The sequence below is a fragment of the Chiloscyllium punctatum genome, chromosome 8 (assembly GCF_047496795.1).
Source record: "Chiloscyllium punctatum isolate Juve2018m chromosome 8, sChiPun1.3, whole genome shotgun sequence".
NCBI classification, from domain to species: domain Eukaryota; kingdom Metazoa; phylum Chordata; class Chondrichthyes; order Orectolobiformes; family Hemiscylliidae; genus Chiloscyllium; species Chiloscyllium punctatum.
Window position 1 is genome coordinate 57,831,331 of NC_092746.1, and position 17,665 is coordinate 57,848,995.

The following is a 17,665-nucleotide window of genomic DNA, read 5'->3' on the forward strand; positions in this document are numbered from 1 at the left end:
ATTTCAGCCAACAATTTTTTTTGCAGAAAATTGGTTTGGAAAAGTCAGCATGCCTTTCAAATGGTGCTGTGGGATCTTTATTGTCCAGGGAGCAGCCAACAGATTTAACGCTTCATTTAATAGATGGAAAAACCATTCTAGCATGAGGAAACAGATGTTCTCAAATTTCTTCATTGTCCTTTTCCCGTTGGAATCTGCGTGTAAGCCCAGAAGCACATTTTGGGATCAAAGTTGTTCACTAATCGTGTGTGCAGATAGCTGGTTGAAATGCAAGATAACTCTGTTGTTTATGAAAATGCACCCTAGCTTCCAGGAAAGGAGGCAAATTATTGTCCACTTGTATGGTGACGCAATGTTCCAACTGTTGGGGTTTAAAAAGAGTCATTAGAAGTTTGATATTTCACAATTGCATAAAAAGGAACTGTCAGGGTCATGTGATAGGCAGCAAGGGCACTGGCTAAGTAAATGATAAGACTGTTTTTAATATCAGTGTATGTTGTTGGAAGGAGCCTTTCTGGAAAGGAAATCAACTGGAATTTACAAGGGCCCCTTTGAACTGAGTTAAGGTATGTTTATGTAGAAAAATGCGTTAATCTGCTTTCTGAGAGCTGAAGATGTGTGCAGCACTATCAGTTCAAGGTGTGAAATTTCACCCTGGGCAAATGTATCACGATTAGTCACAGTCAATAATTGTTAAAAATCACACAACACCAGGTTATAGTCCAACAGTTTAATTGGAAGCACTAGCACTCCGAAAGCTAGTGTTTCCAATTAAGCCTGTTGGACTATAACTTGGTGTTGTGTGATTTTTAACTTTGTACATCCCAGTTCAATACCAGCACTTCCAAATCACAGTGACTACTGTCTTCTAAAATATTTTGAAGCAGCCAGAGACAGAGATAAAGAACAACTGAGAGCAGCAGTAGAATTTATGTGGAATCTTCGTTAATGTAAAATGGATGGAAGTTTTATATTTGCGTGCCCAAAGTTCAGCGATTGGAATGTTTTTATAGTGACTGGTTAAAATCATTCACAGTCCAGATTCCAGGCTTTTTTCTTTTTTTCAAAAACTCATTGCCCTTGGATTTCATGTGCATGTCAAAGATCAGGGATATGAAGAGCAGTCACCACCCAGAGACCTGTATAACAAGAGTCATTACTGTTCCGTGCTGGTGTAAAATGAATGTAGTTTGGGCCACTTTTGGGGATCATAGTGCTGTGTTCAAGAAGTGGCTGAAAGAAATTAGGTTGGAACAGGGCAGGAAGTTGGTCTGTGTCCATTTGGAGTTCTTCAGAGTTCTAAGAAGACAATCAGTACTTTGTTTAAAAGAAAATGTTAAGCATCTGTATGGAGCCAGGAGGAGCTTTGTTTGGGAAAAAAGATCTCAAGCCGAAGGCTTTATGAGGGACTTGGCCCTTGAGTATTTTGAAGGTAACTATTTCTTCACTTCAGTTTTAAATACCAAACTCTTCCTGTTGTGATGAGCTGTTCAAAGTGAATGACTGGAACAGAGTAAGGGAGAAAGACAGTAGACTTTAGTTTGATGAAATATTGTAGCTTATGATCTGCTGAAAACTCCTAGACAGTCACGATCACAGCAGAGGGATAACAGACATGTCATATTTATTCCACAAAATGTCTTCTTCCCCGCCCCCACCCTTCTCCAATGCTTAAGGGCATAAACATTTTCAACCCTTACAACTCTTGCTGTCTAGTGGAACATGCAGTCAGATGGAGTAGGAGCAAGTACAGGCCAGTAAAACTGGCGAAAGAGATACGCCAAGAGAAAACCAGTTAGAACTGGACTTAAAAACTGTGCTTTCTTTCCAATCATGCTGCCAGACCTGTTGAATTTCTCCAGCAATTCCTGTTTGTGTTTTAGATCGCCAGTAGGTGCTGTTCTTTGTTCTGTTTTAGCAAAAGAGATACGTTTATCTGACCGTGTATACTTCAGAATGAATCTCCTGGAGAATCAGTGTATTCGTTTCAAAGTGTTACCTTTTTTTAATACTCATCGTTCCGTCTGGGAGGGAGGAGAAAATGGTAGAAAGGAAAGGGAAGAGGGATGGTTGAGGAAAGGGAAGGGAGAGTGAGCTTAGAGGACGTAGAGAGGTGTTCATTATGGAAAAATGCTGTCAAAGTTGGTTCCTCAGCTGAAATGTTGCTCCGTGTTTGGTTGGGAAAGTTAATAGTCTGTATGCTTCACTCTCTCTATGTGGGTGGAGGTGAATGGGGTACGGGGGGAGGTGGCAGTTACTGATGGGACTGGGTGAAAGAACACGGTTTTAAGGCAGCTCATTGTCTGGTGGTAGGTATCTTAATGTTGTCTGTTCTGGCTCAGTATGGTAGATGGTATGAAGGAATAGCACTGAAAATGTGTTGCTGGAAAAGCGCAGCAGGTCAGACAGCATCCAAGGAACAGGAGAATCGACGTTTTGGGCATAAGCCCTTCTTCAGGAATGAGGAAAGTGTGTCCAGCAGGTTAGGATAAAAAGTAGGGAGGAGGGACTTGGGGGAGGGACGTTGGAAATGCGACAGGTGGAAGGAGGTCAAGGTGAGGGTGATAGGCCGGAGTGGGGTGGGGGCGGAGAGGTCAGGAAGAAGATTGCAGGTTCGGAAGGCGGTGCTGAGTTCGAGGGATTTGACTGAGACAAGGTGGGGGGGGAAGGGAAATGAGGAAACTGGAGAAATCTGAGTTCATCCCTTGTGGTTGGAGGGTTCCTAGGCGGAAGATGAGGCACTGTTCCTCCAACCGTCGTGTTGCTATGACCATAGGAACAGTGCCTCATCTTCCGCCTAGGAACCCTCCAACCACAAGGGATGAACTCAGATTTCTCCAGTTTCCTCATTTCCCTTCCCCCCCCACCTTGTCTCAGTCAAATCCCTCGAACTCAGCACCGCCTTCCGAACCTGCAATCTTCTTCCTGACCTCTCCGCCCCCACCCCACTCCGGCCTATCACCCTCACCTTGACCTCCTTCCACCTGTCGCATTTCCAACGCCCGTCCCCCAAGTCCCTCCTCCCTACCTTTTATCCTAACCTGCTGGGCACACTTTCCTCATTCCTGAAGAAGGGCTTATGCCCGAAACGTCCATTCTCCTGTTCCTTGGATGCTGCCTGACCTGCTGCACTTTTCCAGCAACACATTTTCAGCTCTGATCTCCAGCATCTGCAGTCCTCACTTTTTCCTCAAAGGTATGAAGGAGTAGGGCCATGTGTATAGTTGCAGCTTTAGATGAGGAACTTTATTCAGTGGTATGGGTTTATTGGTAAAAGTGTTTTGAGAAAACATTGTTAAACTGATGTGGAATGAGAACAGTGTGCAGATTGATATTGCCAGAGAATTGTTAACGCAAAGGTAACTGACCAGGCAGTTTTGGGTAGTCAGAAATGAGCCACAGCTGTAGTTAGTATTGCTGTCTGCAATATTTTCTTTAAATATCCATGATTTTGCAAGCTCACTGTTGGTGGTAACAAATTCCTAACGCTCTAAATTATGCAGTGGAATTTGAATGTTTTCCTTGTATTTTAAAGTTGTGAGAGTGAACAACCTGCTCAAGCTTTTCAAAATCTCACTGAGGGAGCTTATTTTTCTTACTATGTATAATTTACATCACCACTTAACAGTGTATTACAGTTTTCGTGGATTAAAGTAGTATTGGACAAAACACTTTTTTTTCTCTTTCCTATCTTTATTACTCAGTCAGAAACCATGACCAGTAGGAACAAGATTTTAATGTCCCTATGCCTGCAGACATATGCACTTTTCTGTGTTTCTATGGAGAAACACAACATTAAAGAGCAAGATTTGCATTAATTTTCCTGCTGCATTTGATCAGTTAATGATCTGGACAAGGTTAAAGCTGAGTGTGGAATTTCTTTAAGAGAACCAACTATTAACTCCAGAATGAAGAGAATTAGAACTCTGACATCAAGTTACATAGTGACCTTTTCAATATCTGTAAGTAACTCACATTTGTGTATATTATGCAAGTAGTAAATTTAAAAAAATAAAGACATTTATAATCTTACAAAGAGTGCATGTAAATTTAGTTAAGAAGTTGGGATTGATTCAAACAAGGTTACAGCACTGTGATCTTTCAGGTTTTAATTAAAAATTATTACAATCCTTTAATCTCAAATGTTCCCTTGTATTATCTTGCATTTTCTTTAAAGTGTAGGATTTTTGTTTTGGTTTTGGTGAGGAAAAGGTACAATGTGCAGCTTCCTGTATTATTTTTTGTAGTTGCCAACTGTTGACAATGTGACTGGATAGAGATGAAGCAGGAGATGGCATTGACACTGATATAGAACTTTGCTTGATTATCCACTTTCAGAGCAAGGTGGAAGGAAAGAGTTTGACAGGGCAGCCGCTCTGCGGGTAGTTGAGAATCCAAGTTGAGACATGCTTTGGTTTAGTTTTCCCATGAGTTCAGTTAATCTGTAGTCTTGTCATAATAGTTGGGGGCAACCTTTGAACCCTTGTCAGGTCACAGATGTAAGTTCATCATTCAGATTGCTTCCTTCCATTTGTGTTTTCTTCTGAAGCCTCGGGATGTATGTAGAGGTGAGGTGGAACAGGTTCCAGAAATATATTTGCTCTGATCATGTAGGGTTAAAACTGCATAGTGGTGAGGATTATTCATTATCTGTTACACATGACTATGATGTAAGCCTATGAGAAGGTCCTAATGTGGGTGCTAATTGAAGTAAAAAGCTTTGTCTTTTGATAGTGACATTGTAAAGCAGTGACTCAGTTCGAAGGTAAAATCATATTTTATGAAACAACTAAGTTTCAACAGTAACTTCCTTTCTGTTTCGTTCACAGCCTGATAACTCGGATACACTTGTAAGCCATGTCACCAGTCCGGTAGGTAACATTTGATTTCATGATTAATTCAGAATTGATTTGATCAGCAAAAAAAAAGTTCTGTTTGTGTCTCTAGGACGAACAGCATTTGTTTATTTTTAAAGAATCTGTATGGTTAAAAAAAAAGACTTGTAATGTTCTGGCATTATTTTGTAAAATTGGCTTTAGTTGAGTATTCCGCTTCATTCCTTGAAATGTTTGGTGTGAAATGATGGAATTTGAATCCACGTTTAACCATATTTTAGATTGACCTCTTCATGGTCCTGTTTTTCTTCACTAATGGTTGTTGCTCTATTACAAAGTTGCCAGCTTCATATCATTTGAACAACTTGAAATGCATCCTAATGCTCTTGCACCTGGGCACAGCACTGTTTTAAGCAAATACTCCTTTGTGTTTATCAGGGCTTGACTTGAAAAGGGTTATTGCTTGGGAAATCAGAATGGAGTTACATTTCTTCTGAGAAATGGCAGATTCTACGATTAGTTGAAGTTAATTGCTGCAAGAAATTTCAGTGGATTGGCAGGTGCTTCAAAGTCTCTGTCTCTGACACAAAGAAGTGCCAAGTTACCAAACAGAAAAACAACCACAGCAAATAACCATTGTTTTTCAAATTAAGATTACATTCTATATGGTATCTCGATGCTGCAAACCTGGAAGAGGAGTTTCCTGGAGAAGGGATTTCCTTAATATTTGACAGATTCAAAACACAACCATTTAATATAATGTTAATATAATGCACTTTACGAGTTCTGGAATTTCGGTTCCATGTGTGGGTTGGCATCCTTTATTATCTGCCTCAGTAACTTCACTTTTGGATATTCCTTCCAGTTGTTCTCCATCACTGTTTAAAGCAAATAGTGGATACTTCATCATAATTCTTGATTAGTATTTTTTTCTCCTTTTTTTTGGAGGAGGGGGTTTAAAGGCCTGGGTGGCACTGTAAATTTTAGCATTACAGCCCAAGGGGGATGAGGATGTTGCCTTTTTGCTAGCATTTGGGGTCCACTTGGACAAACTCAATGCAGTTCTGTAATGGCAACATCTCATAGTTCAAGGGTACAATTAACCTGAGATCAAATGTGCATGACCACTGAGGAAACATGGTGATAGTATAGGAAATGGAATAATCATTTTGTGCAGCTAAAATTGCTTTCATGCATCTGATAACACAGCAAATTGTTGAGTTAAGCTGGAGAGAGTCCTCCTGTCAACGATGTATCTGCTTAACTTGATGTAGGTGCCTTTACTTCAAGTAGGAAGTTGTTCCCTTCTGTGATGGATACAGTTTAGTGAGCAGGAAAATTTTGCATGGATGTAAAATTGCTCACTGAAAGTTACTGTTAAACCATTGTCTGTTTATTAAAATTATTGCATTTTAATTATGCATTGCAGAACATCAACTAGAACATAGAACAGTACAGCACAGGAGCAGGCACTTCAGCCCACCATCTCTGTGCTGACCATGATGTCATTTGAAACTAGTCCCATTTGCCTGCACATGGTCCACATCTCTCTTCCCTGCCTGTTCATTTCTGTCGATATACTTCTTAAACTGTTACACGTCATTGTAGTTTTGTTCTGATAAAATAATATGGATTCAAAATTGATCAAACACGGTTTCCACTACTTAGATGGTCCTTGCTTATGTCAGAAGTCTGTCAATTATCAGCAAGCCAGAGACATCAATTACAAAGCTGCTGCTTAAACCATGTTAGGCACACCAACTATTTCGGGCTGTTCAAGCAGCTGTTGGCAGTCTGTAATTTGTATGTCATTATATTACTCCCTACTTGCAAGCAGGAATTTTGTTTTGAGAATTCCTCAATTAACTTTGCTTCACAGATAAAAATGTCTCAAACTTTTACAAGAACAAAATTACTTTTAACAAGCCTCCTGGACTCTCGCCACTGCTACAAACCCTTCTTTTCAGCTTGTTGAGTCTGAGACCGTGCTTTGTTTTAAAATAAAAATAATATACTTGGAGCCTTTTTCAAAATCTTTGTCGTCTTGATGCAACTGTTTGCTGTTTTTTGTGATTTTCTTCATCGGTTATAGTTAAATTTTATTTTGATGTATGTTTTGACATCCAGTGCAATAGCATTGGACTCTGTGATGTGTTAGAAAACATCTTTTCTCTCACCTTTCTTGTACAAGCAATTCACCTTTTTAAATTGGTGAATGTTCCTGTCAGTGATCATTTGTCTTTAGTCATGTTTTCACCGACTTTGCATAAACATATACTTGTCAGTTAAACAGACATCAAGAGTGGGAATCCCAGCTGATTACTTAACCACCCCACCCCCCTTCCCCACCTCAACTATCGTTGCCGAGGAGCAAGTGAACTTTTATTTCCATTGTTTTGAATTTTACCATCTATTGTGGTTGGTATTCCAAAGCATTTTAACAGGAAAACTTGAAAACAAAATGTGAGTTAATCATCTCGAGGCTTTTCTCAGTCCAGATGTACTTTTTACCCATCCCTATTTTGGGGCAAAAATTATTTTAAAATACCATAACCATAGTCTGCAATCCTTCTAGGCTTGACAAACAAATACAGCAGTGAAAGCTGAATGAAAATATACAATCGCCGGATAATATAATTACCCAAGAAAAGAGCAAAGCAAATTGTCATCAAGTTTTGGAGTCTTTGAGAGGTTTACCTTGGGACAAACCAATTGACTTTCTGTTTACCATCTTCAACATTCACTCTCTCTAATACTGATGTACAATGCAGTTGTATGTACCATTTACAAGGTGCACTGGTGCAGTTCACCAGGATGCCTCTGACAGCACCTTCCAAACCTATGGTCTGTCATCATCTTGGATGAGAACAGTTGATTCATGGAAACACCACCACCTGCAAGCTCCTCTCCAAGCCACACAACAGTCTGACTTGGAGTAATATTAGCATTCCCTCACTACTACTGGGACAAAATCCTTCCTAACAGCATTGTAGTTGTACTTGCATCCCATGGACATGAAAAATTCAAGAAGGCAGCTCACCACCACCTTCTCCAGGGCAGTTGGGGATAGATACCAAATCCTGGCCTGGAGAGAGAGGGTATGAATGAGTAAATGGTGAAACAAAAGATAAGAGAGAAGTTAGGGAGAAGGAATAAAAAATAGTGGAGAAATGAACAAAATGAAAATTGGGTTTAATATTTCAATGGTTATTTTTGAATCTTTAAAACATTAAAAACTGTCAAAAGTAAAAGCATTAGTTTAGAAGAGAGAGAAATGAGGGGGCTTTAGTGGAAAGTTGGCATGAGACAGAACAAAATACATTCTCACCAATAAAAGTTCCAGGAGGTAGATGGAAAAAAAGAGGAATGTTGGCCTTAGTAAGCCAGACATGACTTCAGCCACAAAGTTTTATTGATTTTAGTGCTCAGATCGAGCCTGTCTAAGTAGAATGAATGACAAATTTTGTACTTACCATTCAGTCCAAAATAAATGAAAATTGAGAAAGTGAGTTTTGTAGGAGTAATTATTGAATTGAGGTGATAGGGTACAATCTCAAAAGGTAGCTTGGGAATAAACTTGCACATTCCAGTTTGTAGACTAGGATTTAATAAATGCTTAGAAAAACATTGACTAATCAATAAAAATGGTATGGACCATAGAATTGTTTGAACAGCATGAATTTCAAGCTGGTTACATTGAGTTGGGATAAAGAGTTGGGTAAATGATCTCTGGGTCCCAAATTTGCCGCTGACTTAAAAAGGGTGGAATGATGCCATCATATTGGGAACTGCCAGAAAATTGAGCATGACCGACATATCTTACCTGTGGTGGAAGACCAGTTGAACTTCTAAATCATGCTTTGCCTTATATAGGAGCATACAAAGATAGTGTGGAGAAGTCACTGACCCCCTTAACCTTTGCAAAGTCCATCACTCCCACCTCTCTTGTAAAGTCATAGAGATCTAGAGCACAAAAAAAGGCCCTTTGATCAATTGTGCCCACATCGGTCAAAAAACAGCCACCTCACTATTCTAATCCCATTTTTCAGAATTGGCCTGCAGCTTTGTGTGCCTTTTGTTTGGGAAAGTGAGAGGAAACAGTGTGTCTGCTTTATGCTATGAGCCCAACAAACTGAGAGCTGTGACTAATGTTAAAAGAAACTTGACACTTAAGAGTTAAGCAGAAGGCAACCATTATAACTTCAGGCAATATGATGGTGCCCTGATGCTGGACTCAAATTTTTGACTTTGCAGGTGACAGAGTTTAGACACTGAGAAGAACCAGAATCAGCTGATGCACTGCTCCGCTGCTCTGTAAAGTTTGGGAGGGAAATTTGGTCCTTTGGTATCTCTAGACCTTCACTATGTAAGGGCTCCACCATCTGTCTTTCCTTCTATCAGCCTATGTAGCTCTCTGGTACCTTCCTAATTTGTACCACTGCTTGTCATGTCACCGTGCCAAAGGTGAAATGATTAGAAATTTCACTCTTCACCGGTGGTGGGAAGACCAGCATTTGGCAACCTCTCTGAAGAAGGGTTCAGCTTAGAAAACACAAGTCAAATGCATAGTCAATAAACATTAAAATTATCTTTAGTAAAGAAATTACAAATGTTGGAGGTGAATGTGTTATCAAACAGAAGTTCTCAGAATGCTCTCTAATTATCAAGGCAGTAACTCCTCCTTAAGGATTAAGGCACAGTTTACCAAGCTGTTCTGCTTAAGAATTTAGGAAATGAGTTATTTTTCAGAGAACAGTTTCAAAACTTAATAAATGCAGTACAAAAGACTAGTATCCAACCCAATTTAACACTGACCTGATCACTTGCCCAAGTTGAACATAGCAGTCTCATTGCATTTAAGACACACAGTACTCTGACCAATAAAGGAAAGCATACCAAACATCACCTTCACAATCCTAACTTCCTGTGACTCAACTTTCAAGGAGCTCTGAACCTGCACTCCAAAGTCTCTTTGCTCAGCAACACTCCCTAGGACCTTACCATGAAGTGTATAAGTCCTGCTAAGATTTACTTTCCCAAAATGCAGCACCTTGCAAGTATCTAAATTAAAATCCATCTGCCACTTCTCAGCCTATTATCTCATCTGATCAAGATCCCATTATAATCTGAGGTAACCTTCTTCTTTGCTGTCCACTACACCTCCAATTTTGGTGTCATCTGCAAACTTACTAACTATACTGCTTAAGCTCACATCCAAACCGTTTATACAAATGACGAAAAGTAGTTGACCCAGCACTGATCTTTGTGGCACTCCACTGGTCACAGGCCTCCAGGCTGAAAAACACCCCTCCACCACCACTGTCTGTCTTCCACCTTTGAGCTAGTTCTGTATCCAAATGGCTAGTTCTCCCTGTATTCCATGAGATCTAACCTTGCTAACCAGTTTCCCATGGGAAACCTTGTTGAACACCTTACTCAAGTCCATATAGATCATGTCTACCGCTCTGCCTTAATCAATCCCCTTTGTTACTTCTTCAAAAACTCATCAAGTTTGTGAGACGTGATTTCCCACGCACAAAGCCATGTTGACTAACCCTAATCAGTCCTTGCCTTTCCAAATACATGTACATCCTGTCCCTCAGGATTCCCTCCAACAACTTCCCCACCACCAAGGTCAGGTTCACTGGCTTGTCCTTACCACCTTTCTTAAATATTTGCACCACGTTAGCCAACCTCCAGTCTTCTGGCACTTCACCTGTGATTATCGATGGTATAAATGTCTTAGCAAAAGGCCCAGCAATCACTTCCCTAGCTTCCCACAGAGTTTTCGGGTACACCTGATCAGGTCCTGGGGATTTATCCACTTTTATGTGTTTCAATGAATCCAGCATCACCAACTCTGTAATACGGACCTTTTTCAAGATGTCACCATCTACTTCCCTACATTCTATATCTTCCATGTCCTTTTCCATAGTCAACACTGATGCAAAATACTCTTTTAGTATCTGCCTCATTTCCTGTGGTTCCACATAAAGGCCGCCTTGCTGAACTTTGAGGGGGAGAAAATGAGGACTGCAGATGCTGGAGATCAGAGCTGAAAATGTGTTGCTGGGTGACCTTTGGGGGGCCCTATTCTCTCCCTTTTATCCTTTATTTATTTGTAAAAACCCTTTGGATTCTTCTTAACTCTATTTGCTTAAGCGATCTTATGTCCCCTTTTTGCCCTCCTGATTTCCCTCTTAAGTATACTCCTACTGCCTTTAATACTTTTCTAAGGATTCACTCCATCTATCCTGTCTATGCCTGACATATGCATCCTTCGTTTTCTTAACCAAACCCTCAAATTCTTCAGTCATCCAGTATTCCCTATACCTACCAGCCTTCCCTTTCACCCTAACAGGAATATACCATCTCCGGACTCTCGTCATATAATTCCTGAAGGCTTCCCATTTTCCAGCCTTTACCTGCGAACATCTGCCCCCAATCAGCTTTTGAACGTACTTGCCTAATACCGTCAAAATTGGCCTTTCTCCAATTTAGAATTTCAACTTTTAGATCTGGTCTATCCTTTTCCATCACTATTTTAAATCTAATAGAATTATGGTCGCTGGCCCCAAAGTGCTTCCCCTACTGACACCTCAGTCACCTGCCCTGCCTTATTTCCCACGAGTAGGTTAAGTTTTGCACCTTCTCTAGTAGCTACATCCACAAACTGAATCAGAAAGATTTCTTGTGCATACTTAACAAATTCCTCTCTATCTAAGCCCTTTACACTATCGCAAACCCAGTCAATGTTTGGAAAGTTAAAATCACTTACCATAACCACCCTATTATTCTTACAGATAGCTGCCATCTCCTTACAAGTTTGTTTCTCAATTTTCCTCTGACTATTAAGGGGTCTATAATACGATCCCAATAAGGTGATCATCCCTTTCTTATTTCTCAGTTCCAACCAAATAACTTCCCTGGATGTATTTCCAGGAATATCCTCCCTCAGCCCAGCTGTAATGCTATCCCTGATCAAAAACGCCACTCCCCCTCCTCTCTTGCCTCCCTTTCTATCGTTCCTTTCGCATTTGTATCCTGGAACATTAATCTGCCAGTCCTGCCCATCCCTGAGACATGTTTCTGTAATTGCTGTGATATCCCAGTCCCATGTTCCTAACCATGCCCTGAGTTCATTTGCCTTCCCTGTTAGGCCTCTTGCATTGAAATAAATGCAGTTTTATTTATCAATCCTACCTTGTTCTCTGCTTTGTTCCTGCCTGCCCTGACTGTTTGACTTGCTTCTTTTCTCAACTGTACCAGTCTCTAATAGTGCAGAAAGAGATCAATCTCCTGGGGTTCCACACCCCTCTTTACTAGTTTAAATCCTCCTGAGCAGCTCTAGCAAATCTCCCTGCCAGTATGTTGGTCCCCTTCCAATTTAGGTGCAATCCGTCCTTCTTGTACAGGTCACTTCTACTCCAAGAGTGATTCCAATTAATCAAAAATGTGAATCCTTCTCCCATACACCAGCTCCTCAGCCATGCATTCATCTGCTCTATCCTTCTATTCCTGCCCTCACTAGCTTTCTGTACCAGGAGTAACCCAGATATTACTACTCTTGAGGACCTCTTTTTAAATTCCTGCCTCACTCTTTGTATTCTCCCCTCAGAATCCCATCCTTTTCCCCCTCCCTTTGTCATTGGTTCCAATGTATACAATGTCCTCCTATTGGGTCTCCTTCCCCCTTGAGAACATTCTGAGACATCCTTGATTCTGGCACCAGGGAAGCCACACACCATTCTGATTTTTAACTGCTGGCCACAGAAACTTCTATCTGTACCTCAGACTAGAAAGTCCCCAAACACAATCGATCTCTTTGAACCCGACGTAACCCTCATTGCATTAGACCCAGTCTCAATACCAGAAACTTGGCTGTTCGTGCTACATTCATCACCCCCTACATTTTCCAAAACAGCATACCTGTTTGAAATGGGGATAGTCACAGAAGACTCCTGCACTAACAGCCTACCTCTTTTACCTTTCCTAGAGTTAACCCATCTATGTGACTGTATCTGAGACTTTTCCCCCTTCCTATAAGTGCCATCTATCACACTCCCTTACTCTTGTACATTCCTCATTGCCTCTAACTGTCGCTCCAACTGTTCCATTCGATCTGATGGGATTCGCAACCAACAGCATTTATTGCCCATATAATCCTCAGAAACCCGTAAACGCTCCCTCAACCCCTACATCCGACAAGAAGAACGTATCACTCTGCTATAGGCCAATTTTGGTTCTTCCAATCCACAGACCCAGAAAATACCACCATCTTATTCCTCTACAAAACACTGCTTCAGGCTAACTTAATACTTATAGCTTATATTTTTAAGTTTAATCGAGAGACATATCTCAATAAAACATATTATTAAGAAAAAAACCACTCTATTCACTACTGCAAATTTACAACAAGGCACCAAGGCCACACTTAAAACTATTCACTTATCTGTCTCTGTCTTGTGACGTCTCCCAAACAGGTTCCTCCAAGATCAGTTGTGAATTTCACTTTGTTAATTTTCCGAGACCCACTCTGATGTCCAGCGATACATGAAATCAAACAGCAAAGGCAGTAACAGCGCAGGTACAGTTGCGCAGTTGGCAGTGTGGGTGTCTTTCTCTCTCTTGCACTGACCTCACCTTTGTCTGTTCCTCTCATTTTTAAAATTGCCATTGTTGTGACTTTTTTTTTCTTCAAAGCTCCAAAACAGTACAACAACATATAAACCAGTAATTGCTGCTCCTGGAATTCGAGGAACTCACTTTCAACACTTAAAATACCTCAATAAAGAAGCAACCTGTTCCATTCAGAGATTTTTCCTGTCCTCCATCTTGGATTACCCAGAGGTCACAGGCAGTTCATTGCCATCACATATGCAACAGCTAACATATTTTCAACAGGCAGTTTTGATCATTTGTATCTCAGATTAAATTTAATAATTGGCACTGTGTTCATTGCAAAAGCATCCACTACAATCTCACTCAGAGTTGCTCCAGAACATGAGCAGCCTTAAGCAAAAACTACCACATTCATTTTCAAGTAATTCACTACCTCAGAGATTTTAAGCTTTTCTTGGTCCTTTGTTTGACCCCTTTGAAACTGATCTGTCTTTTTTACAGTCTTTTTCTCTTTCCTTCTCTTCAAGCCTGCCTCTCCCACCTCCCCACCCCTAACTTGAAACCTTCCACTCTGTCATTTCCCCTTGAAATCTCTCTCTGTCTTCCACTCACCTCACAGCCATTTGCACTCTCTCTCTCTGTCTCTCACCCTCATGATGCCCCCTATGTGCACCCATTACGCTTGAGGTAACACTGGCCCACCTGACCCTTTGCCTCCCTTGTACCATCCATCTCCCTGGCCCATTTTTCCTCTGGCCTCTTTCATGACCCTGTTTTCCTTCCCATTACCTGCAACTTTCTAACTGCAAAAAAAACCTGAATCACAAAACAGTAGCATCTATGAGAAGATAATTGCAGTGTCGGCCTTTGTTTTAAAGCGAATGGAGTGAAACGTAGGAAGGTTTTGCTAAGACTATATAATGCACATTCAGACCACAGCTGGAATACTATGAGCAGTATGTAGTAGCATTGGAGATATTCCAAAAAAGGCTTAGTCATTTGACATGGGCCTTATGAGAAGAAATTGAGTAGATTTAGTTTTGACACATTGGAATGTAGAAGAATAAGTAATAGAGTCACAGAGATGTGCAGCATGGAAACAGACCCTTCGATCCAACTCGTCCATGCCAACCAGTTATCCTAACCAAATATAGTCCCATTTGCCCATGCTTGGCCCATATCCCTCCAAACCCTTCCTATTCATATACCCAACCAGATGCCTTTTAAATGCTGCAATTGTACCAGCCTCCACCACTTGCTCTGGCAGCTCATTCCATACACGCACCACTCTCTGCATGAAAACGTTGCTCCTTAGGTCACTCTTGTGTCTTTCTCCTGTCACCCTAAACCTATGCCCTCTAGTTCTGGACTTGCCCCATCCCAGCGAAAAGACTTAGTCTATTTATTCTACTCATGCCCCTCATGATTTTGTAAACCTCTATAAGGTCACCCCTCAGTCTCTGATGCTTCTTTCTCTATAGCTCAAATCCTCCAACCCTGGCAACATCCTTGTAAATCTTTTCTGAATCTTTTCAAGTTTCACAACATCCTTCCATTAGGAAGGAGACCAGAATTATGCACACTATTCCAAAAGTGGCCTAACCAATGTCCTGTACATCCACAACGTGGCCTCCAAACTCCTATACTCAATGCTCTGACCAATAAAGGAAAGCATACCAAACACCACCTTCACTATCCTATCTACCTGAGACTCTACTTTCAAGGAACTATGAACCTACACTCCAAAATCTCTGTTCAACAACACTCCCTAGGACCTTACCATTCCCAAGATCCTGTTCTTGGCAGGTAGATGTAAAGAGGTTATTCCTCCATAGTGGGCGGCACGGTGGCACAGTGGTTAGCACTGCTGCCTCACAGCACCAGAGACCCGGGTTCAATTCCCGCCTCAGGCGACTGACTGTGTGGAGTTTGCACATTCTCCCTGTGTCTGCGTGGGTTTCCTCTGGCTCTCTGGTTTCCTCCCACAGTCCAAAGATGTGCAGGTCAGGTGAATTGGCCATGCTAAATTGCCCGTAGTGTTAGGTAAGGGGTAGATGTAGATGTAGGGGTATGGGTGGGTTACGCTTCGGCAGGGCGGTGTGGACTTGTTGGGCCGAAGGGCCTGTTTCCACACTGTAAGTAATCTAATCTAATCTAATCATTATCTCAGTGTAAGGGGTTACACATTTAAGATAGATATTAGAAGAAATTTCTTCTGAGAACAATAAAACTGGAATTCTGCAGAGGACTGTAGAGGCTGGGTCATTAAGTATATTCAAGATCAAGTTAGACAAATTTTATTATGTACAGGAATTGAGGGATATGGGGCAAAGGTAAGGTGGAGTTGAGGGTTATCAGATCTGCTGTGATCTCATTGAATGTCTGAGCAGATTTAATGGCTGACTGGCTGACTTCTCCTCCTACACCTTATAATAACGACAGAATTCATTGGAAGGCAGGTTTCCTGATGTGTTGTCATGTTATATCGTGACCTGAATTTCTGCTCCATATATCTCTGCTACATTGAGTTCCTCTGGTTATTGCTTTCATCCTTACAATAAACTGACTTCCTGTACCCCTCATGCTGGGGCTAACAGCTCTCACAATTTGTTTGGGAATCTCTTGGCAATGGCTGTTGATTTTTCCCGAACATTAAGCTAGCTCAGTTTGGCAGCTTACCTTCCAACTGACTGAGGAGTATGCAAATTGAAGAGAGGCTTTGAATTCAGCGGCATTGTTACGTCACTGCAAATTACCAGCCACTCAGCCCATTAACTTCTCAAAATCCAGCCCTCCCCATGAAGTCAAACTGAACTGCAGCAAAGCATCACAATAATGCACTCTTACATGTGGATGTGTGGAACAGTTCACATGCTGTATTGAACAAAATGCCCCATACAGCCCTAATATTGTATCTGATGAAAATTCCTCAGTGCTTAAACTGCCCCCTACCTTGTAAGATATCAGTATCAGTCAAAGTGAGGGGGGATAATTCCTACATTCCACAACATGGGGAAGGCCTATAGAACATAGGGATTGAGAGCAGTTTTGGTTTCCTTAACTGAAGAAGGATGTTCTGGCTTTTAGAGGCAGTGCATCAAAGGTTTACCAGACTGATTCCTGGGATGGAATGATGGTCATATAAAGAGAATCTGAACTGGTTTTGACTAAATTGGCTGGGGTTTGAAAAGTTGGGAGTGGGATCTCATAGAAACCTTTAAAAAAAAAGTGACAGGGTAAATGCAGAAAGGATATACCTGATGACGAGGGAGCCCAGAATCAGGGGTCACAGTCTATGGGTATAGGCTAGGCCTTTTGATACTGAGATGAGGAGAAATCTCTTCTCCCAGAGAACTCACTGCCACAAAAAGGAGCTGAAGTTAAAACATTGAATATTTTCAAGACTGAGTTTGATCGAGGAGTTAGGGCAAAACAGATCAAAAGAAATGGGGAGAAATTGAGAAGAGGGTGCTAATCTGGATGTTCAGCCATGATCATACTGAATGGTGCCGTTGGTTCAAAGGGCTGAATAGCCCACTCCTGCTATTTTTTATGTTTGACGAACAGGATTATGGAGTTGAATTCGCGATGTGACTTTAAGCAGGCTTTGAGTTATCATTTCAGTAGAATTAAGATTTATTTTAACAATGTTTACACTAAGATAGCATAAAGTGGAATGATACACATCCAGTGTTGTGTTTGGCTGCTTCTATCAGAAGTAATAACTTTCAGGCTTTAATTCTCAATGTTTAATGATGGTACACAAACTCTGTAAAACAAAGCAGCTTTTGTTTTACTTTGCAGTGTAATATAGTAATCTATGGAGTTTGGCTTGTGTTGCTTCTGTAATTACTTGGGAAATCTGTTGTAAGATTGTAGTGCAGGAATCGTTTATTCTGAAAGTAACTTGTCATTTAAAATAATAGGTTAAATTAAATGGATTTATTCCTTATACCATCATACGTGTCTTGTTAAATGGACAATTTCAGTCACAGTTGCAAAGAACCAGACAATGTAATCCCCACACATCAAACATTTAAGAAGCATTTAGATGTACGCGTGTGGTGCCAAGGCATTCAAATCTGTGGGCCAAGCTGGAAAAAGAAATTGGAAGAATTAGTATTTGTTTCGACTAGCACAGACTTGATGGACCAAAGGGCCTTTTTCTGTGCTTTAGAACTCTATGACTATATGACTGGGCATGAAAA

The 17,665-nt window shown here is 40.9% G+C and overlaps 1 protein-coding gene across 4 annotated transcripts in view; it reads left to right on the plus strand.

The window, feature by feature from the left end:
• Positions 1–17,665, plus strand: part of LOC140480585 (tensin-3-like) — a 426,853-nt gene that overhangs the window by 246,182 nt on the left and 163,006 nt on the right. For 3 of the 4 annotated variants that reach the window (XM_072575634.1, XM_072575635.1, XM_072575636.1), the window contains one exon: positions 4,830–4,871. In XM_072575634.1, the coding sequence (XP_072431735.1) occupies positions 4,830–4,871 (42 nt within the window). Of the gene's footprint in view, positions 1–1,245; positions 1,433–4,829; positions 4,872–17,665 lie in introns of those variants that run through there. The other variant, XM_072575637.1, reaches the window with a different exon arrangement.